Raw genomic sequence first — 21,809 nt, 5'->3', positions numbered from 1 at the left:
CTTTTAAATGTTTAATTGTTTATAAAGAATATTTTTGTATTTATAATTAATTAAAAAAGGAGGGTTCCTTTATTGGTAAGAAGGGTTGAGCTGTAAACTCAATAGTAAAAAATGCTTTAAGAGTTCGAATCTCTTGTCTCCTATGTTACAGTTAGCCTTTATAGCTCAAAGGTAGAGCAGAATACTGTTAATATTTTGATAGATGTTCGATTCATCTTAAGGGCTTATGCCAAAAACTTTACTGGTGTGTTAGTTTAATTGGTAGAACATTGTGTTTCGGCCACAAAGATTACAGGTTCAATTCTTGTACACATCTCTATAGTTAACCTTAGTTACTGTGCTCTTATACAGTAAAAATATGGTATGATTAAAACATTTATGTACTAATAACAATCTTAATTACTGTATCTTCAATAATGTTAAATATTAATGTTTAGTCTAACAAAGGTAGTTAATTATATTTATTTGTCGTTTTAAAAATAAACTGAGGTTAAATGAAATTATTTTAAATTAAATGAACAGTCTTTATCTTTTAAATGAAACATATACTAATGGTTATAGAGTGGAAACTTTAGATATACTATCCTTTATTGCTATTTTGTGTGGAATATTTGTTATTATTAGCAAGAATCCTATAGTATCAGTTTTATTTTTAATAGGTTTATTTTTAAGTATAGCTAGTTATCTTATAGTATTAGGTATAAATTTTATTGGTCTTTCTTATTTATTGGTATATGTAGGTGCGGTTTCTATACTATTCCTTTTTATATTAATGTTAATTAACGTAAGAATAAGTGAATTGTTTAGTAATACTAGTAATAGTATACCTTTAGCTATATTTATATCTATATTATTTAGTTTTCCTGTAAATGAAATATTACCTTATTCTAATATTGTTTTTGGTAGTTTTATTCCTAACTTAATTTCTATTTTTTATTACTTTTTTGGTAACTTTATAAAAATGAACAGTATAGATTTATATAATGGGCAAATATATTTAGTAACTAGCAAAGTTTGAGATGGTAATTTAACAGAAACTAGTCATATAACAACTATAGGTAATATTATGTATACTAGTTATAGTATTTGATTGATTATAACTTCTATTATATTATTATTAGCTATGGTTGGTGCTATTGTAATTACTATTAAACAAAAAAATATACCAACTGAAAATTAGAAAAATACGATGTGTAAAGTTAAATTAAAAACTTAACTTAAATAAAAAAAATAGTATATATTAATTACTATTTTTTTTTAACGAATTAGCTCAACGGTAGAGCGACCGTTTTATACACGGTCGGCTAGGTGTTCAAATCACCTATTCCTTATTTCAACATGTTTTTTTTAGTTTATAAATAAATAGTATAATAATAATTTCTACTATTAAAAACTATATTTTTATTTTAACATTACGCCTCAAAATTTAAATAATATATACCAAAGGTATGCAAAAAATCCATATAAAAAGCAATCTTCTATTGATTTTTATAAATTTTAATTTATATATATAATGAAGAAAAACAATGACAAACCTGACGAGAAGTAATTTTCAAGCTCATCCTTTTCATTTGGTATCGCCGTCACCTTGACCTATATATACCTCTATTGCATTATTAACTCTAACAACTAGCGGGGTATTAACTATGCATGGGTTTACTAATGCACAGTTTTTTTTTTTTTTCTGCTTTTGTAATACTTATATTTTCTATGTCATTTTGATGACGGGATGTTATAAGTGAAGCAACATATTTGGGTAATCATACATTAGCAGTTCAAAGAGGGTTAAATATGGGTGTTGCTCTATTTATAGTATCAGAAGCATTATTCTTTTTAGCGATATTTTGAGCATTCTTTCACAGTGCTTTATCTCCTACAGTTGAATTAGGAGCCCAGTGACCACCTATGGGAATTGAAGCTATTAATCCTTTTGAATTACCTTTACTTAATACTGTTATTTTATTATCATCTGGTGTTACTGTTACATATGCTCATCATTCTTTAATACAAGGAAATAGACGTGGTACTTTATACGCGTTAGTAGCTACAGTATTATTAGCTATAGTTTTCACAGGTTTCCAAGGTGTGGAATATACTGTTTCTTCATTTACTATAAGTGACGGTGCTTTTGGATCATGTTTTTATTTCGCAACTGGATTTCACGGGTTACATGTTATGATAGGTACAGCTTTCATCGCAGTTGGTCTTTGACGTGTTTTAGCTTATCATTCTACTGATAATCATCATTTGGGATTGGAATCTGGAATTCTTTACTGACATTTCGTTGACGTGGTATGGTTATTCCTCTTCATCTCGATTTATTACTGGGGTTCTTAAATATAGTAATTATTATTAATAGATTTGTTTCTTTAATAAATGCAGTTAAATTACATTTAGTTGCTTATTATGTATATTTATATTATATTTTTGTTAATAAACTAAAAATATAAATTTTAAGATTATAATAATTAAAATTTATATTAAGAGATCTTAATTTAATGGTAAAATACGAGACTTTTAATCTTTGTTATATGGGTTCGATTCCCATAGATCTTAAATTATATAAACGGGCATCGATCAATGGTTAGGTCTATTATCTTCCAAATAATTAATGTGGATTCGAATTCCACTGCCCGTAGTTTTAATTTATTAGGGTTAGTATCCTAATGGTAAGGGGCTTTCTTGTCACGAAAGATTATGTCGGTTCGAGTCCGATCTGACCCGCTAAAAACAAAAATAAATTTTTATAGGAAAAGTTGCTATTGGTAAAGCGAGATATTTGCTAAATATTGTGTTATGCACCTGGATGTTCGAATCATCTCTTTTCCGATATTTAAAGCTAAAAATATTCTAATTAAATTAATACAACATAAAGAGCATAGTTTAAGGGTAGAATCTGAAGCTTCAAACTTCATCGTCTCAGTTCAAATCTGAGTGCTCTTGAATACTTATATGTTTAAGTTATATTATTAACATATACATCATTATAATTTAAGGTTCCTTAGCTTAATTGGTCAAGCGTATCTTTGATAAGGATATGTTCGGAGTTCAAGTCTCTGAGGAATCAAGTATTACTTTAAGTAAACATCAGTATATAAAGTAAAAATATTTGTAATATTTATCAAAATCTAATAATGAAAGAGAATTGACTGAGTGGTTTATAGTGATAAGCTTGAAACTTATTAGATTTAATAGATCTCATCCGTTCAAATCGGATATTCTCTGTATTTTTATTGTACAAATAATTATATAGCTAAATTACGGGTTAGAGCCAGGTTGGTTAGGCGTCTCATTTGGGTTGAGGAATTGTTATGTTCGAATCATAATAGCCCGAAGATAAGTATAAATTAGACGATGTAATTAGTAATGTCAACGATATCTACATAGCATTTCTAAACTATAAAAAGTAGTGTAGGAAAGTATATAAAGAAACTATTAGGGATGCCTGGCTATATATTAAAGAGAGTAACTTAATTTGTGTATTTTGGCAACTGTGTGCACATGAACTCTAAGAGAAATTCAATAATAAACGAAGTGAACCGAAATATCTTAATAACTTCAGGAAAAGAAATCAAACGAGATTCTATAATTAGTGTGAATGAAAGTAGAAGAGCCTATATTAGTATATATTTATTTATATACTGGTAGCAATAAGTAAAATGGGAAAAACCTGTTTGAATATAAAGGGGAACCTTCCTCTAAGGCTAAATATAATATATAAGCGACAGCGTATAGTACGGTGAAGGAAAGGTTTGAAATAGTAGTTTTATAAGCAGCTCGAGTAAATTAAAAAAAAAAAAGTAAGAGCGTACCTTTGGCATAATGGGTCAGCGAGTTAATATTAGATGCGAGCAGTAATGCCCAGATAAACCAATTATGAAATAATGAATTAGTATCTAAAATTAGACCCGAAGCCTGGTGATCTTACTACAGTCAGGGTTATAAAAGCCCGAACGGGTTATCGTTGTATAGATATCCGAAGAACTGTGGTAAGTTAGTGAAAGACAACACTGACTAGGATAGCTGGTTTTCTGCGAAACCTATATAAGTAGGTAATTCAAGGCACATCTTAGCAGGTACAGAACTGTGATCTCAGGCAACTTCTATTTTATTATTTTGATGCTGCCTCCTACGGAAGGACAGCAAGCAAAATAAGGAATAATTTTGCATATATCGGGGGATCGTGAAGATTTTATCGGTGAGTATTCGCACTCGGAAGGGCAAAGATGAATATTGAATAATCGGACATAGTACGCTAAGGTTGTATGTCTAAAGGGAAACAGCCCAGAACAAGAGTTAAGGTTCCAAAATTATTGTTAAGTGAAATTAAGGAAGTTTCTATCTTATACGACTAGGAAATTGGCTTAGAAGCGGTCATTTTTTGAAGATCTCGTAACAGAGCACTAGTTTAGTTATTATATAATTACTTTGATAGTTGCACCGAAAATTTAACGGATCTAAACAATATACCGACACCTTGTCCATATTTTTTAATAATTAATATTATTATATTTAATGGGGTAGCAGAACGTTGGGTAAATCTTAGACTTATTCTTTTTAAGAATAATTATCAGATAACCCAAGTGAGAATGCTGACATGAGTAACGAAAAAGGATAAATACTATATGGCAAAATCGACTATTTATTCTATAATGAATTAATTTGATTAGTATATTCAGGCACCAATCAGACTGCGTAAAAGTTATTTATATAGCCAATTCGCAGATATTATAAGCCACTAATTATTTTATTCTAATTATGTAGAGTAAATAAGAGGAGTGGGCGTAATCCCCATCGTTAGTAATCCTCGCCTAAAGCTTATGGATTTTTTATAAAGCAACGGCCTCTAAGTTTACCAACCTAAAGGATTAAACGATGAGTAAGTCTTTGTTACAGAGTAACAACCTTCTTTTTATATGAAAAATTAAATAAGTGAAGAAGGTTCTGGAAAAACAGTAACAGGTTATATTATTGAGAATAAACTAAAGAGATGAGCGATAATATAAGATTATAAAACCGTACCTAAAAACTACCACAAGTAAGCTAGTAGAGAATACGAAGGCGTTTGAGTGAACAATCATTAAGGAACTCGGCAAACTAACTACCGTAACTTCGGGATAAGGAGAGCCATTCCTCCTAATTAATATTAGGTAAAGAATAGGAAGCATGGAATAGTGTTGTACGACTGTTTAATTAAAACAAAGCACTCTGCAGTAAGATAATAAATCAAAGTATTGAGTGTGATTTCTGCCCGATGTCGGCTGGTTAACGGATTTGCTAAGTTGACTAATATAAGCTTGGTTTTGAAGGAAACCCCGATCAATGGCGGCCTTACCTATGAGGGTCCTAAGGTAGCGGAATACCCTGGCCGTTAAATGCGGTCTTGCATGAATGATTTAACGATACAACAGCTGTCTCAATGATTGGCTCAGTGAAATTGGAATAACTGTGCAGATACAGTTTACCTCTAGTTAGACGAGAAGACCCTATGCAGCTTTACTGTTACTAGTGATTGAATATGATATTACAAATTTTAGTGTATAAGGTAGTAACGAAGAGGTTCAAAATTGAAACACCTTTATTTAGTATAATCATATTGGTAGATATTTTTCTATATCAGAATATAATGGCGTTCTATGAATGTTAAGTAGAGTAGAATCTTTTCCTCCACTCTCCATAAATATAAAGATTAACCTTTAAAGGGACAATTGTTAGGAGGCAGTTTATGCGGGGCACAGATCCCATAAAAAGTACCTGGGTGTATCCAAAGTTAATTTGGTAAAATTGTCATAATATATATATATGACTAATAAAAATACAAATTATTTAGGTAATTTGTCTTTTTATTTTTATTTTTAGTTTGTCATTTGGTATAGCTCAAGCTATAATCAATCCAGCTACATATCTACTTAAGTTAGAACTAACATTTTTTTTATTCAAGTAAGATTTTAACTATATGGAAAATAGATGTAATTAAAACATTAATTTTTAAATAATGTTTTTAGTTATATTATTTAGTATGCGATTAATAAGAAAAAAGTTATTAATTATAAAAAGCAAATAAATTAAAATCACTAATAATATAATTATGTTTATTACTTGTCAAGTTTAATGGCTTAATCTTGCTTTACTGTCTGACTTACACGTCTATCAGTCGCGTAAGCGGGGCATATGATCACAAGATGCAGAAAGGAAAGGTCTTGGATTTTTGAAAAAGCTACGCTAGGGATTTTTGTCCCCCAATGTTTAATCTTTTTGGTGCGGAGCAAGAGATATAAACTTATTGGAAAAAATTGGGTAAATTTCAAGAACGACTTTGAGAAAAAAAAAGTTAACTTGAAGCGGAATTTACTTTATAAAGTAAAAGCGTTCAACGACTAATAGATCGAATAAAAATTATTCATCATATCCCCAACATTTCTTTTTCTTTTATATAATTAATAAAACATTATACATGAATGTTTAATAATAATAATAATAATAATTAATATCTTAAATATTAATGAAATAGACTCAACTCTCAGATTAAAAGTTGAGCTTCGGGTAAAAGTCAAACAATAACCACAATAAATTTATTCTAAAAAATAATGAAAAGTTCTAAAAATAACTCCGAAATATATTACCAACCTACATGATTTGAAACAAAAAATACGCCTATATTATTTAATAAAAAAACTAAAAAGTTAGTTTTAAAACCATTAAAACATATATATAGTGATACAGGTAAAACTAGACACTATACACCTGCGGCTCAAGAATGGTATAATAGTATTTATTCTTATAATAACAATTATACTAAAACGTTACCAACAGCTGATAAAAACCTAATGAAATTATTAAAAAGTTATTTTAATTTTAATCTTAAATTAAATAAATTTTATATGATTAAACAATTAGCTACTAGATTTAAACGATTATCCGCAAAAAAAATTTTTGTTGGAAGAGGAGACTTAAAACATACTAATGATAAAGTAATTATTACATTTTTTGTATATAATACAGAAAAAATGTTTTTACTTAACCACATTAGAAAAGTTTATACTATCTTATATGATCCTATAGAGAAACTAAAAAAATCTGTAAATAGGGATAGAGACGGTAAAGAGATTATAACTTACAATAGACCTTACACTTTGAAAGAATATTTAACTTTAACTAATCATAGTGAAGAATGATACTTTTCTTACATATCACATTTTGCTAAGAAATTAAATTTACAATATAGTAAATTAATTAAATTATGCGAAATATTAAAAAAATTAGCTGAACAAAATTTATTAAACGAAGGTGAAAATAAGATAATTTTTAATATGTTAAATATTAATACTTTTAGTTATCCTGATTTTAAATTTTATATGAATAAATGTTTTCATAAATACACTAAACCTTATTATAGACTTATTTATTGACTTTGATTTAATAATTTAAAATTTTCAGGTAAATTCCTCGAAAACCTTACACGTTTAGTTTTAAATATGTACAATAAAAAAATAGAATTTAATATTGTTAGTTTGAAAAAAATGCACTTTAATAGTGATATATTTACACAAGCTGTCTCTTTAAAAATAAGAAATAGAGAGAATAAACTATATCAAGTTTTAAAAGCATCTTTAAGAAAACTTAATTTACGTAACGTAAGACAATTAAGTAGACAAATAAAAGATAAAAATATGTGTTTAGTAAATAATATACGAAATGATAATATTAGTTCTATGTTTACTAAATATAATAAAGATCCTTTGAATAACTTATTGTTAGATTATTTTCCTTGAAAAGAAAATTTATGATTAAATATGGTTAAATTTTCTAAAAAAATGGAACGTTATATTCTTTTAGATAACTATGTGCTTTATAATTTAAAACATAGAAAAATGGCAGGTGTTAGAGTTGAAGCTAAAGGTAGATTAACCAGACGATTTACTGCTTCTAGATCTGTTTTTAAAATGAAATGAAAAGGTGGTTTAAAAAACGTTGATTCTTCATTCAGAGGATTATCTGCTATAATGTTAAGAGGTCATGTTAAATCTAATGTACAATACTCTGTTTTAAATTCTAAGAATAGAAATGGAGCTTTTGGTGTTAAAGGTTGAGTAAGTAGTAAATAACACTGAACTACAAAATAATAAAAAAAAAGGTTTTTTTGCCTTATTCTTAATTTTCGCGTTGCATTAATTATATAAAAGAAAAAAAATGAAGAAATAGTCTGAACCATCTTGTGAAAGATGGAAAAGAGATAATATTCTCTATAACAAATTTGAACAGGCTAATTGCGCCAGGAAGTACAAATTGAGTGCGCAGTTTGGCACCTCGATGTCGGCTTAGCTTATCCACATGAATGCAGGAATCATGAAGGGTCCGACTGTTCGTCGGTTAATAAGTTACACGAGCTGGGTTAAATACGTCGTAAGACAGTATGGTTTCTATCTTCTAGAGGGAATTAGAATAAAATAAAGATAGCCCCCTCGTACGAAAGGAGCTGGGTATATTAACCTCTGGTTTACCTGTTGTTTATGTGCCCAATATTAATTTAAGCATAAAAATTTTTAATTTTTATACTGGGATGTTACTTTCACTAAGTAAATTTATAACATAGGCACGGCAGGAACGCTAAGTTAGTTTAAATAAGTGCTGAATGCATCTAGGCACGAAATTTTCTTTAAGATATTCTTAAGCATTCGTAGTATAACACTACGAGTTTCGTAACTATAAATGATTTGGGTTGCGATAATAGGCTTTAGTTGAAAGAATTTAAATTTTTTTAGGCATAAAGTACTAATTTGACAATAAATTTAATTGTGGAACTAAATTATATAGATATCTCTAGACCTGTAAATTTTAAATATATTTTAAAGTATTAATAAGCCTGCTACATTTTTTTTATGTCCGATTAGCATAAAAGTAATGTAGCTGTTTTGTAACCAGCTGAAGCAAGCGCGATACTTGCATTGGACTAATACTATAACTAATAGTACGTTAAGGCCTTATCGTCAAGTGGTTAAGACGTAATTTTTTCATAATTGCATGCGAGGGTTCGAACCCCTCTGGGGCTGTGTATATATATATATATATTGCGGATTGATGTAATAGTAACATAATTGGCTCATAACCAGGATATATTGGTGCAATTCCTTTATCCGCACATAATATATTACTAAGGTTATAGCTTAATTGGTAAAGCAAGCTGCTCATGACAGCTGAGATGAGTGTTCAAATCACTCTGGCCTTATAATGTTGTATTTACAATATTATTTAATCCGAGTGCTGGAATTGGTAGACAGGATAATCTTAAGTTTTATTGATATAACATCGTGAACGTTCAAGTCGTTTTTCGGATAAAACAAATTATAATATGTAACATATATTATATATTAATATATTTAATCTTTACTACATTATAGTAATAGTGTATATACTTACCAAATATATATATAAATATAAAATATTATATTTATATAATATACAAAATACAACATAAGGGTGTATATACCCTAATAATTATTATACATATATATTTATATGGGGAAATAGTGTTAATTAGGTAAAACAACAATCTTGCACATTGTGATTACAGGTTCAATTCCTGTTTTCTCCAGCTTTAAATCCATTTTAATACTATCATCTTTTTTACTTTATCTATAGTTTTTATCAAGAGAGGTATAATAGTAGTAGTGATAATACTATGTATTACAAAAGCAGAAAAAAAACTGTGCATTAGTAAATCCATGCATAGTTAATACCCCGCTAGTTGTTAGAGTCAATGATGCAATAGAGGTATCGTTTGCCTTTGTGTTATTTATAATAACAGTGTATATTTGTTCAAAATACATATTATTCCGATTTGTTTCTTTATTTACTTCATTATTATACTATAGTATAATAATGAATGCATATTTTTTTTCTTAATATTTTTATGTCAGTATTTCTATATTTAGTTACAATTTTTGATCTATCTATTATTATAAGCCTTCCTTTAAATTTTTGATACATAGTTTTAGTAAATAATATCGTATATCGAGAATATTTTAAGGTTAAATTAATACTTATCTGTTATGCTTTTAATAGTATACCTAAAACAATATTAATTATATTTTTTTTACGTCTTTTTTTGTTATATGTACTAATGATTTACCAGAATGGGGTTATAATCAACCACTAATTATGCATATGGTTGATATTAATCATGAGCAAGACGTAGATCCTAGACATAACAATAATTTACAAGTAGTTTATGCTAAACTATCTAGATTATTATTTGTATCGGATAATATTGATCCTAATAGGGGATTAACTATGAACAATAATAACCTAGTTAATCTCTCTTTTACTGATCGTGATAGGTTAACTAGGAAAAATAAAATTACAGAGGTTTATCCTAATTATGCTTTCAGATTTAATGCAAATCACTCGAAAGGGTTTTCTTTCTCAGATCAAATAACAACTGAAATCCTAGAGTTGTTTAGGCCTACTTAATATTTACTTTTAAATTTAAAATACGTGTACTATTAAATTGTTCTATGATTATTTAATGATAAAATTAAATACCTTTAGCCTATATTTTCTGTTAATTTAAATACATATGTTATAGTTTACGTTGAAATATATTTTTATAGTATTTGTTTGGAAAAAATATTAACTAACTTTATATAATAAAAATTCCTTTTATTATAGCTCGAGAAGCTCAATTGGTTGAGCGGAACTCTGAAGATGTTTAGGTTGTAAGTTCGAATCTTATCTGGAGCAGTTAAAAGGTAGTGATGGAATTGGTAGACATGAATAGCTTAGGACTATTTGATTTATATCTTGTCCGTTCAAATCGGATTTACCTTATACTCTAAGCACAATATATTAGCAAGTATGTTGTAGACTAATCGGTAAGTCATAAATTTTTGGTATTTATAATTGAGTGTTCGAATCACTCCGACATAATTTATATCATAGTTCAACATACCAACACATTACGAATTATGTTATCATATTTCTATTAATTCGATGCAAAAAGCAAATAAATATGTCTGCTAGACCGTGTGACGACAATGATTATTATGTTTAGGTCGATTAGAGGGTTTATTTGTATCTACGTTTGTGAATATAGTTCAATGGTAGAACATCTGTATGTGGAACAGTAATTTCCCTGTTCGAATCAGGGTATTCACACTGAAAGCATAAAGCTAATATATATTATTATTTATACATCATTAATGAAGGCTCAACTTAAATTTATATTTATTAATTAAAGATAATTAATGCAGCCCGAGTAGTTCAATGGTTAGAACATTAATTTCATGCATTAATAATGGGAATTCGACTTTCTCCTCAGGCTATTGTTTATTAATATACTAAGCTTAACGCCTTTTTTTATATTTAAACCAAAATTATTGTTCAATAACACTAAAAACCTTGTTTTGATAAAATATTCACATTTAACTTGTTTTCTTTCTTTAATCACTAGAGGAGTTCGTCTCTTTTTTCAATAAATTATAAAAATTTAAACATGAATAAAAACATTAATAAATCTAATTTTTCATTTGCAAATAAAAATACTATGCGTTTCTTTAGTTCTAAGTTTGAATCCTTTATTATTTATAATAATTCCTTATTGAATAAATCTAATGATTTAAACTATATTTTAGGTAAAAGCGGTATTTATAGATCAGTTAATAGGATAAATAATAAATGTTATATAGTAAGTTCTGTATATTTACATTCTAGGCTTTTAAACTATAATAAAGATCTGAATAAAAAAATTACAAATAAGAAATAGTCTATATCGAGCTTTATTATACCATGACTATAATAATTTTAATTTAGATATATAGGAATACTATGATATATATTCTGTATTAGATAGAGAACAGTATTATATTGATTTATTAAAACCAGAATATAACATATTGACTAAAGCAGGCTCAAATTTAGGGTTCAAACATATACCGTAAACAATATTAAAATTTAAAGACCGTAAACTTAGTCCTGAAGCTTTAGCTAATTAAAAAAAAGAAAAAGGTTTGTTCCATTATGATCTCTAAGAAAAACTTATCATCTATTAGCTATTGGTCATATTACAACAACTATAAACATCAAAGATAATTCTGTGAAAACATGTGATTATATACGTGCCACGGTAAGAGGTGTTGATGTTAATCATGCAACAATAAACTATATTAACACCAATAAACTCTTAAAAGGTATTTATTAGGTAACCCTTAAATTAAAATGATAGTTTAAAGGATTAAAACATTAATTTTATGCAATAAATAACCGTATAAAAATTAATTAGGCTCTTTTTTTTTAAGGAATTAGCTCAACGGTAGAGCGACCGTTTTACACACGGTCGGTTAGGTGTTCAAATCACCTATTCCTTATTTCAATTTGTTTTTTTTTTTAGTTTATAAATAATGAGTATAATAACTATTTAAACTATATACAATTGTTGCTAGTTTTCCTGCTTTGGATAGTTTGTCTACTGTTGTTTGTGATTGTTAACATTATCTAGGTTATATATGTCATATATAATATATATATGTCATATTTAAATGTTATTAGTAATGTCACTATATAATCGGTGAGAACCCTACATTTGTATATATATCATGGCATTCTTATTATTATTATTATACGTTGCTTAATTGCAAATTTAACTAGTCTATACTTTAATAAGGAGTATAAAAAATATATTAATATAAACTATTTGTACTCGACTATTTAGGGTTATAATTAGTGTATAATAACTCTTATTAGCTCAGGCTGAGTTATATAACTTCCTGTTCTTATTTATTAACGATATACTCAGGTTTATTTCCAAGAAAAATTTTCTTGTTTTTTGTCTTATAAAAATGTAAAGAAAACCCACTGCAAAAAACTCATTACAAATCAAATACAATATGTGTATCCCATACCATCTGTTACTGCTCCGACTTTGCTAGTAGCGAAGATAAAATCTCCATAGTATCTTCCACTAACGATCTCCCATCTATCATCTTTTCCTTCTCCATATCAATCCTTTCAGACTTGAAATATTCATCTACATCTTTACGAAACTTATTGCAAATATTCTTGAATTGGTTTCGTTTCTTCTTTCTTTCCTCCCTCTTGCGTTCAACCTCACGGCCTAGTTTTACTAACCGCTTCGTTTCGTGTATGGATAGGTCGTTATCTTCTTGACTAAGATAAGAGGTGTTATCTAAAAATAAGTTAGAATTGTCTCATATCAAAGCTGAAGTAAACTGACCCTTTTTACCCCCGTTTTCAGTCATAGGAAGCATGTAAGACTTCCTTCTCGTCTCTCCCCCTAATATAGGGGAAGGTGATGCAAATCTTTCCTCAGCAAAACCAAGTTGGCTACCATAGTTACTTTTGCTGCTTAAAGGCAAACCATGATGACTAGGGGGATCGAGCCACAAGGGTTCCCCGACAATTGTTGGGGTGGAGTCACGGGTAGAGTTGAGGACAGGTGACGAATACATTGTTAAGGTGATTTCGGATGTGGTTTCTATTGTTTTCAAGGAAATTGTATGAGATGAAAAAAAAAGCTGGTGAAAAGCTTAAGGAACATACTTTTTCGGACCTTTGATTGGTTATAGGGTCAATATTTATCTGATTTATTAGAAAACCTCTAAAAATAAAAAAAAATTTTTTTTTAAGAATTAGCTTAATTGGTAAAGCAACTAAATATATTAGTATAAAAAGGTTCGAATCTTTTATTCTTTATTTAAATGAGTTATTTTTAAATACTTAGTCTTTATAAATAGACTTATCCCTTACTTAGATTTTCTGTATAAAAAACAAAAAATTATTATATAAGGTAGAGATAGAAAGAATAAATATTTATTTATTCTAAAGATTTCAAAATTTTTTGTGGTAAGTTTCATTTGGAATGCTGAAAATATTCAGTAAAAACGATATTTTAATAAAAAACAAATATACAATGAATTTAACCTTAATACTTTTTTTAATCGGAATTTTAGGTTTCGTTTTAAATAGAAAAAATATAATATTAATGCTTATTTCAATTGAAATAATGCTATTAGCTATTACATTCTTAATATTGATAAGTTCACTTAGCTTTGATGATATATTAGGCCAAACATTTGCTATATACGTTATAGCAATAGCTGGTGCAGAATCAGCCATTGGTTTAGGTATTTTAGTTGCTTTTTACAGATTAAGAGGAAGTATTGCAATAGAATATAAATAATGTATTTAGCTATAATTACTTTACCTTTATTAGGATCAATAGTTTCCGGTTTTTTTGGTAGAAAAGTCGGTGTTAGCGGAGCCCAATTAATTACATGTACAAGTGTAATTGTAACAACTTTATTAGCAATAGTTGCTTTTTTTGAAGTAGGTTTAAATAACATACCTGTCTCAATAAACCTTTTTAGATGAATAGATAGTGAATCACTAAATGTCTTATGAGGTTTCCATTTTGATAGTTTAACAGTTTCAATGTTGATACCTGTTTTAATAGTTAGTTCTTTAGTGCACGTATATTCTATAGGATATATGTCCGCAGATCCTCACAATCAGCGGTTTTTTAGTTATTTAAGTTTATTCACCTTTATGATGATTATACTTGTTACAGCTAATAATTTCTTATTGATGTTTGTTGGATGGGAAGGTGTCGGAGTTTGTTCGTATCTTTTAGTAAGTTTCTGATTTACTAGAATAGCAGCAAATCAAAGTTCTATGTCTGCTTTTTTAACTAACAGAGTGGGTGATTGTTTTTTAACTATAGGTATGTTTGCTATACTATGAAGTTTTGGTAACATAGATTATGCTACAGTATTCTCATTAGCACCTTTTGTTAACGAAAATATTGTTACAATTATAGGTATATGTTTATTAATAGGTGCTATGGCTAAAAGTTCTCAAGTTGGGTTACATGTTTGATTGCCTATGGCTATGGAAGGTCCTACACCTGTTAGTGCATTAATACACGCTGCTACTATGGTTACAGCCGGTGTATATTTACTAATGCGTACAAGTCCTTTAATAGAATACAGTTCAACTGTATTAATTTTATGTTTATGATTAGGGGCAATCACTACTGTTTTTAGTAGTCTTATTGGTTTATTCCAACAAGATATTAAAAAAGTTATCGCTTATTCCACTATGAGTCAATTGGCTCGAGAATATACTTCTCATTCTAGTATATTTAGGCATCAAACTATATGCGTAGAAGCTATTAATAAATTAGTTATAATAGCCAATTCGCAGATAACCAAAGCTCGTGATTATTTTTATAATAATCACTATAATTTTAAGTTTTTTAGTTCATCTACCATTATAAGGTTATTCCAGTCTTTTATGTCTGTGTTAATAAGGTGAAAATTTAAGATTATTAGTAAGTTAGTAGGAATCTCAGAGGCCATACGTTTGATATTAGTCTTCATTGAAGTTAAATTATTTAATTCAATATCAAAGTTATTTGTCCTTAAAAAACAGGTCTTAGCTTATCTAAAAAAAAAAAAAAGAAAATCAGGTTTTCTTGCTCCCCAGTCCACTTTTATTAAATAATAACTATTGTTTAGTTTTTAGTCGAAAAATGTCTACAAGTATACATACAAACTCCTTAGATAATAATGATACTTATAATTTAAAAAACCTCGCCTTCAAAGAATGATTAGCAGGGTTAATAGATGGAGATGGTTACTTCTTGTTATCAAAAAATGGTTATAATAGTTGTGAAATAACTATGGATGCTAGAAATAAAAAAGTTTTATATTTAATACAGCATATGTATGGAGGAAGAGTTAAACAGGTTTCAAATGCTCTTGCTTTTAAATATAAATTAAGAAATAGAGCAGGTTTAATTGCATTAATAAGTGATGTAAACGGATTAATTAGAAATCCAACACGCTTATTACAAATAAACAAACTATGCGTAAAATTTAATATTGAACTAAAGTATCCAAATAACCTTATATTTAATAATGGCTGACTTAGTGGGTTTATTGATAGTGATGGTTCAATATATTATAATGAAGCATCAGGGCAAGTTTTTATCGGTATATCTCAAAAAAATAGATATTTATTAGAACCTTTAATTCATATTTATGGGGGAAGAGTGGATATTAGTAGCCCTAAAATAGATGCATTTAAATATGTTATATACAGAAAGGCTGAACTATTTAATTTAATAGAGAATTATTTTAGTAAATATCCTCTGAGAACAGAAAAAATGAAAAGACTTAATCTAATAAAACAATTTTATTTAATGAGAGTATCTAAGAATAACAAAGACCTTGTTAAATTTAAAGAATGAGTTAAATTTAAGGATAGATGAGAAAAATATGAAGATTAATAAAGAAATGGTCCAAATTAAACTTTAAGTTTTTACAAGAATAAACAGAAGACAGACATATTAAATATTTAAATCTTAAAAGTAATAATTAGCAATTAGGGATGATGGTGATAGCAGTAGGATTATCTTCATATAACATAGCTTTATTTCACTTAGTTAATCATGCATTTTATAAAGCATTATTATTCTTAGGTGCAGGTGCCGTAATTCATGCAGTTGCGGATAACCAGGATTTTAGAAAATATGGTGGACTAAAACCATTCTTGCCTTTAACTTACTCTGTAATGTTAATAGCTAGTTTAAGTTTAGTTGCTTTCCCATTTATGACAGGGTTCTATAGTAAAGATTTTATTTTAGAATCTGCTTATGGACAATTTAATTTTGGCGGTACAGTAGTTTACTTTATAGCAACTATTGGTGCTATGTTTACTACATTATATTCTGTTAAAGTTTTATATTTAACTTTCTTAACTAACCCTAATGGGCCTCTGGTTAATTATTCTCATTTATCCGACCGGATAGTGAGTCCAACAGTAAATAAAAGAAGCGCTTCTTTCATTGCTTATGAAAAGTGAGTTCTAAGTAATTGAGTATCAATTATGAAAAAAGACAACAGTAAATGAGCTCCATATAATTATACTGCTATAATAGAGAAGTATTATGACAATGAAGAAGACATACCTTTTGAACGATACAATCCTTTTTTTTGGGATTATCCTGATTCAGGTAGAGAAGAATATTCTAATCTAAGTAATGCAATAGATCAATATATGCTCAATACTTTTCCATCTTATAGTGATAAAAGAGCTCACGAAGGTGATATATTTATGAGTTTACCTTTAATTATACTAGCTGTATTCTCTATATTCTTTGGTTATATTACTAAAGACATCTTTATAGGGTTAGGTTCAGGTTTTTTTGCAGATAACAGTTTATTCATACATCCTATCCATGAAATAATGTTAGATACCGAGTTTGCCGTACCTACTTTCTTTAAATTATTACCTTTAATCTTTACTATATCTCTTAGTACTTTAGCTATAGTTATTTCGGAATTTATACCTAAAGTTCTTATATCTTTTAAATTTTCTAGATTAGGTTATAATATATTTGGATTTTTTAACCAACGTTTCTTAATCGAATTATTTTATAATAAATATATAACTGGTCTTATTTTAAAATTAGGAGGTCAAACTACTAAGGTTATAGATAAAGGAAGTGTAGAGTTATTAGGGCCTTATGGTTTAGAAAAAGGTTTAATTACTTTAAGTAGAAGTATAGCTAGTTTAGATACCGGTGTTATAACTAGTTATGCTTTATATATATTAATAGGTTTTATCTTTTATATGTTTATACCTTATTTAGCTATATTTGATAATAGTTTACTTATATTGATACTGTTATCTCTTTTTACTATATTAAATTCAAAAGGTTTACTCGAAGATAAATCTAATGATACATCAAAATCAAAAAGTTTACTCGAAGATAAACCTAATGATACATCAAAATCTAAAGGTTTACTCGAAGATAAACCTGTAAGTTTTGTCTTGGTAGATTCACCTCATAATAATGGTATAAATTCAAATAAGAACTCCATATTTTCAGTTACAACTAATATGTTAGTTATACTTAAAAAACTAGAAAACAAAGTCTTAAATTTGTATAAAATAAAAAAAGTAAATTCTATTAATTTATTAGAAGACGGTAATGTTCTTAATCCTTATGCTCTTTTTATAGATAAGTATGGTAAAAAACACAATAAAAAAGAGATTTTATCTCTATATCCTGCATTAAAAAAAATATCAGATGATATTTTTTTAGGCCACAAATTTTCTCTGGAAAATCGTACAAATAAAACTGTATACGATCCTACTTTAAATAAAACATATTATATTAAAGAATTAACAGATTTTTTACTTAAACATAACTTAATTCATGGTAAATTACCTATTAAAGCTATGTATAAAGAAAAAGAAAAATTTTTAGCTTGAGTAGGTTATAATACACCTAGTCCATCTGTCTTTAAGGTTACAGCATTGACAGGTACAAAGTTTGAAGCCTCAAGTAATAATGATGTTATCAGTTATTATTACAATTGGATGGTTAGTTCGTTTTTATTAGGATTAGAAGCCAATCAATTATTTTTTGCCTTAAAATATTCTGTTAAAAAATCTAGTAATTCTTCTGTATCTACTCTAGAAGAAAATTGTTTTATTTATTGACAAAGTAGGCAAATAGATAATATTTTGGCTCCTATGTTAGCTTCTCCTAATAAAGATGAAATATATTTAATTGATTTTACTTTGGATCATACTATGTTACGAGAAATTATAGAAGATTATACTTATGTTCTATTAAATTTAATTTTAGCTAATACTATTATTAATTATATGGATAAATTAGATTTATATAGTCTTAATTCAGATGAATTTTTTAAAGAAATTAAATTAATAATTGATAACCATTATTTAAGTTATTCAAAAGGTTATGATTTACTTTATGAACTTAGAATGTTTTCTGCAAACAATTTTTTAACTGAAAAAATGTTAAATAACCTTCCATAAATAATTATATTATTTTTATTAATAAATTTAATAAATTATTATACATTGCTTAATTGCAATTTACACTATAATTTAGTCCTTTGGGTTTTATTATAGTTTAACTCTTATTAGCTTAATGGTAGAGCAGAATACTTCTAATATTTGGATTCAAGTTCAAGTCTTGGATAAGAGCAGTAATAAAGGTAAAGCAGAAAAAAAAAAAATAAGCTTAAAAACTTTTTTTTATTTATTTTTATAGTTATAATACCTTAAAAATATATATAATTCAGCCTTTTTTAACTTATTTACTTTATATCGTAAACAGTTTACCTTTCTTTTTTTTTTTTCCTCATGTGTTTCTATTATTTTCGATTTTCTTAAACACTACTTATTAATTAATAATAAATAACTTTTTATACAAATTAAGTTATTTTTAACCTAATATTTGAATAAATTACAACATTATTATATATAATGATATTTTTTATTAAAATTAGATAATACAAATTCAAATGATATATTTACCCACTTTAATTTCAATAATAATAGTAACTGTTTCAGTATTATTATCGCTTTTTATTTTTATTTATAATATTAATTTTAATGTTCCTAAACCGCATACTTTTGTATGTTTACCTTTAGAAAGTAGAATATTTGGTAATTTTAATTTATTTAGTTTAATAAGAAGAAGTTTTACTTGACCTAAATTACTAGGAGGTCTTTCTACCGTAGCTATAATAGCTTTAGCTAGATACGGTTATTATGGTAATATAAAGATTGATTACACCGCCTTTTTAAGTAATACTATTTGAGGTTGTTTGCTTTTCATATTAAAATCAGTATTTATTACTTTTTTTGAGGATTTATTCTTATCGTTTAAATTACCTATGTTTATTTTTGATGATGATCTAAAAGATCATAAATTTAATTTATCTAAAAAAAAACGATATTCAGTTTTGAATATGGATAAGGGTAAAGGTATAGATACTAATAATAATATTAACGAAGGTAGTTTTAGGGGTCCACGTAGTATAACTCCTTTGGAAACCGATAAAAATTATTGAGAAGCTCAATGTAAAATATTTAGAGATGGATTAAGTTCTCTAAATAAGGCTGATAATATTTTGTCTGAGGACGAGCTATACGCTAAAAGGGAGTTACTTCGTTTAAAATTATACACGGAGCAAGAAATGATAGATGCTTTAAACGAGAACCAAAGAAATGTTGATTTTCCTACAGATGAGGATTCCTTAAGACGTCAGAATGTTTTAAATAAAGTAAGTAGGGCTGCAGAAATGCAAACCGAAAGTTATAAATATAAACAAGCAGAATTATTAAGAAAGGAAACCTTGATTAAGGAAACACAACTAAAAAAAAAGTTCTGTTTTAGCAGAAATTGCTCTAAAAGAAAAGTCTATTATTAAAGATTCCGTGAAAAAATTAAAAGAAATAGCTGTATATAATGATGAGCATAAAGCATCTATTTCTGCTAGTAGTAGTGTCCCAGGGAACGCTGAGACTAAATTAAGTAAAACAGAAAACGATACTTTAGTAGATATTATAAGTAAAGATAAATATGCGCCTTTAGATGTAAGAAGTAAAATAATTAATAAAACTATAGAAGGAAAAATTGGTAGTGATAGTGCTATTATTAAATATTTAGATAAAAAAAGTAAATAATATACAACAATACTATACAACTATTTAGTCTATAGGTTATTTTTATACTAGCCATGGTTTATTTTTATGATCGCATTATTATTATACACTTTTTATTTTATATTTCATATGGCTTAATAATTTTAATAAAAAGTGTATAATAACTCTTATTAGCTTAATGGTAGAGCATGTATTTACTAAGTCTGATTCAGGTTCGATTCTTGAATAAGAGTAGTAATAGTATAGTATACTGAATTTAAATTATTATCCTCCTTTTTATAAAAAAGAAATATATATATATATATAATTTAGCTTGGGTTTAACACATATACTAATAATAATTCGTCTTAAGAAATAAAAAAAATTAATTTAAATTTTTTCTTATAGCAATTCTTTATTAATTAATAATAAATAACTTTTTATACAAATTAAGTTATTTTTAACCTAATATTTAAATAAATTACAACATTATTATATATAATGATATTTTTTATTAAAATTAGAAAATACAAATTCAAATGATATATTTACCAACATTAATTTCAGTAGTAGAAGTGTTAATAGTAATTGTTCCAGTATTATTAACTGTAGCTTATGTAACAGTAGCGGAAAGAAAAACCATGGCTAGTATGCAAAGAAGATTAGGTCCTAATATAGTTGGATACTATGGGCTTTTACAAGCGTTTGCGGATGCCTTAAAACTTATATTAAAAGAATATATTTCACCAACACAAGCTAATTTGGCTTTATTTTTTTTAGGTCCAATTATTACCTTAATCTTTTCATTATTAGGTTATCTAGTAGTACCTTATGGTCCAGGATTAGCTTTAAGTGATTTGAATTTAGGTATACTTTATATGTTAGCAGTTTCTTCTTTAGCTACGTATGGTATATTATTAGCTGGTTGAAGTGCAAATAGTAAATATGCTTTTTTGGGTTCACTTAGAAGTACTGCACAATTAATAAGTTATGAACTAATATTAAGTTCAGCTATATTACTTGTTATAATGCTAACAGGAAGTTTAAACCTTACTGTAATTATAGAAGCTCAAAGAGTTATATGATTTATAATACCTTTATTTCCTATTTTTATTATATTTTTTATAGGGTCTATAGCGGAAACTAATAGACCTCCTTTTGATTTAGCTGAAGCTGAATCGGAACTAGTTAGTGGATTTATGACAGAACACGCAGCTGTTATATTTGTATTTTTTTTTTTTGGCTGAATATGCTAGTGTTATTTTAATATGTATATTAACTAGTATTTTGTTTTTAGGTGGATACTTATACGATTATTTACCTTT

General features: G+C 27.3%; 2 protein-coding genes and 13 non-coding genes across 15 annotated transcripts; all 15 read left to right on the top strand.

Annotated features, from left to right (window-relative positions):
• The first annotated feature begins 154 nt into the window (after nt 1–154).
• On the top strand, nt 155–225 carry LHYA1_G008980. The gene has a single exon. It is a non-coding gene; the product is annotated as a tRNA-Asn (tRNA).
• An 18-nt stretch (nt 226–243) lies between these two features.
• LHYA1_G008979 lies at nt 244–316 on the top strand. Its single transcript has one exon. It is a non-coding gene; the product is annotated as a tRNA-Arg (tRNA).
• Nucleotides 317–1,259: 943 nt separating this feature from the next.
• Nucleotides 1,260–1,331, top strand: LHYA1_G008978. Its single transcript has one exon. It is a non-coding gene; the product is annotated as a tRNA-Ile (tRNA).
• A 1,153-nt stretch (nt 1,332–2,484) lies between these two features.
• Nucleotides 2,485–2,556, top strand: LHYA1_G008977. The gene has a single exon. It is a non-coding gene; the product is annotated as a tRNA-Lys (tRNA).
• Nucleotides 2,557–2,652: 96 nt separating this feature from the next.
• LHYA1_G008976 lies at nt 2,653–2,724 on the top strand. Its single transcript has one exon. It is a non-coding gene; the product is annotated as a tRNA-Asp (tRNA).
• Nucleotides 2,725–2,872: 148 nt separating this feature from the next.
• LHYA1_G008975 lies at nt 2,873–2,943 on the top strand. Its single transcript has one exon. It is a non-coding gene; the product is annotated as a tRNA-Sec (tRNA).
• Nucleotides 2,944–2,995: 52 nt separating this feature from the next.
• Nucleotides 2,996–3,067, top strand: LHYA1_G008974. The gene has a single exon. It is a non-coding gene; the product is annotated as a tRNA-Ile (tRNA).
• A 5,910-nt stretch (nt 3,068–8,977) lies between these two features.
• On the top strand, nt 8,978–9,050 carry LHYA1_G008973. The gene has a single exon. It is a non-coding gene; the product is annotated as a tRNA-Glu (tRNA).
• Nucleotides 9,051–10,667: 1,617 nt separating this feature from the next.
• On the top strand, nt 10,668–10,740 carry LHYA1_G008972. The gene has a single exon. It is a non-coding gene; the product is annotated as a tRNA-Phe (tRNA).
• A 342-nt stretch (nt 10,741–11,082) lies between these two features.
• Nucleotides 11,083–11,154, top strand: LHYA1_G008971. The gene has a single exon. It is a non-coding gene; the product is annotated as a tRNA-His (tRNA).
• A 94-nt stretch (nt 11,155–11,248) lies between these two features.
• Nucleotides 11,249–11,320, top strand: LHYA1_G008970. The gene has a single exon. It is a non-coding gene; the product is annotated as a tRNA-Met (tRNA).
• Nucleotides 11,321–12,290: 970 nt separating this feature from the next.
• LHYA1_G008969 lies at nt 12,291–12,362 on the top strand. Its single transcript has one exon. It is a non-coding gene; the product is annotated as a tRNA-Val (tRNA).
• Nucleotides 12,363–14,193: 1,831 nt separating this feature from the next.
• Nucleotides 14,194–14,889, top strand: LHYA1_G008968 (putative intron-encoded endonuclease; the record flags this gene model as incomplete). The annotated part of the gene is made up of 4 exons (XM_031153884.1): nt 14,194–14,344; nt 14,441–14,633; nt 14,664–14,734; nt 14,771–14,889. The coding sequence occupies 4 exons, from the start codon at nt 14,194–14,196 to the stop codon at nt 14,887–14,889; spliced, it is 534 nt and encodes a 177-aa protein (XP_031001150.1).
• Nucleotides 14,890–18,968: 4,079 nt separating this feature from the next.
• On the top strand, nt 18,969–19,039 carry LHYA1_G008967. The gene has a single exon. It is a non-coding gene; the product is annotated as a tRNA-Arg (tRNA).
• A 1,984-nt stretch (nt 19,040–21,023) lies between these two features.
• ND1 (NADH-ubiquinone oxidoreductase chain) lies at nt 21,024–21,731 on the top strand (the record flags this gene model as incomplete). Its single annotated transcript, XM_031153883.1, has 2 exons — nt 21,024–21,393; nt 21,613–21,731. The coding sequence occupies 2 exons, from the start codon at nt 21,024–21,026 to the stop codon at nt 21,729–21,731; spliced, it is 489 nt and encodes a 162-aa protein (XP_031001149.1).
• Between the last annotated feature and the right edge of the window lie 78 nt (nt 21,732–21,809).

The sequence above is a fragment of the Lachnellula hyalina genome (assembly GCF_007821495.1).
Source record: "Lachnellula hyalina strain CBS 185.66 chromosome Unknown contig00280, whole genome shotgun sequence".
NCBI classification, from domain to species: domain Eukaryota; kingdom Fungi; phylum Ascomycota; class Leotiomycetes; order Helotiales; family Lachnaceae; genus Lachnellula; species Lachnellula hyalina.
This window is presented reverse-complemented; position numbering and strand designations above follow the sequence as displayed.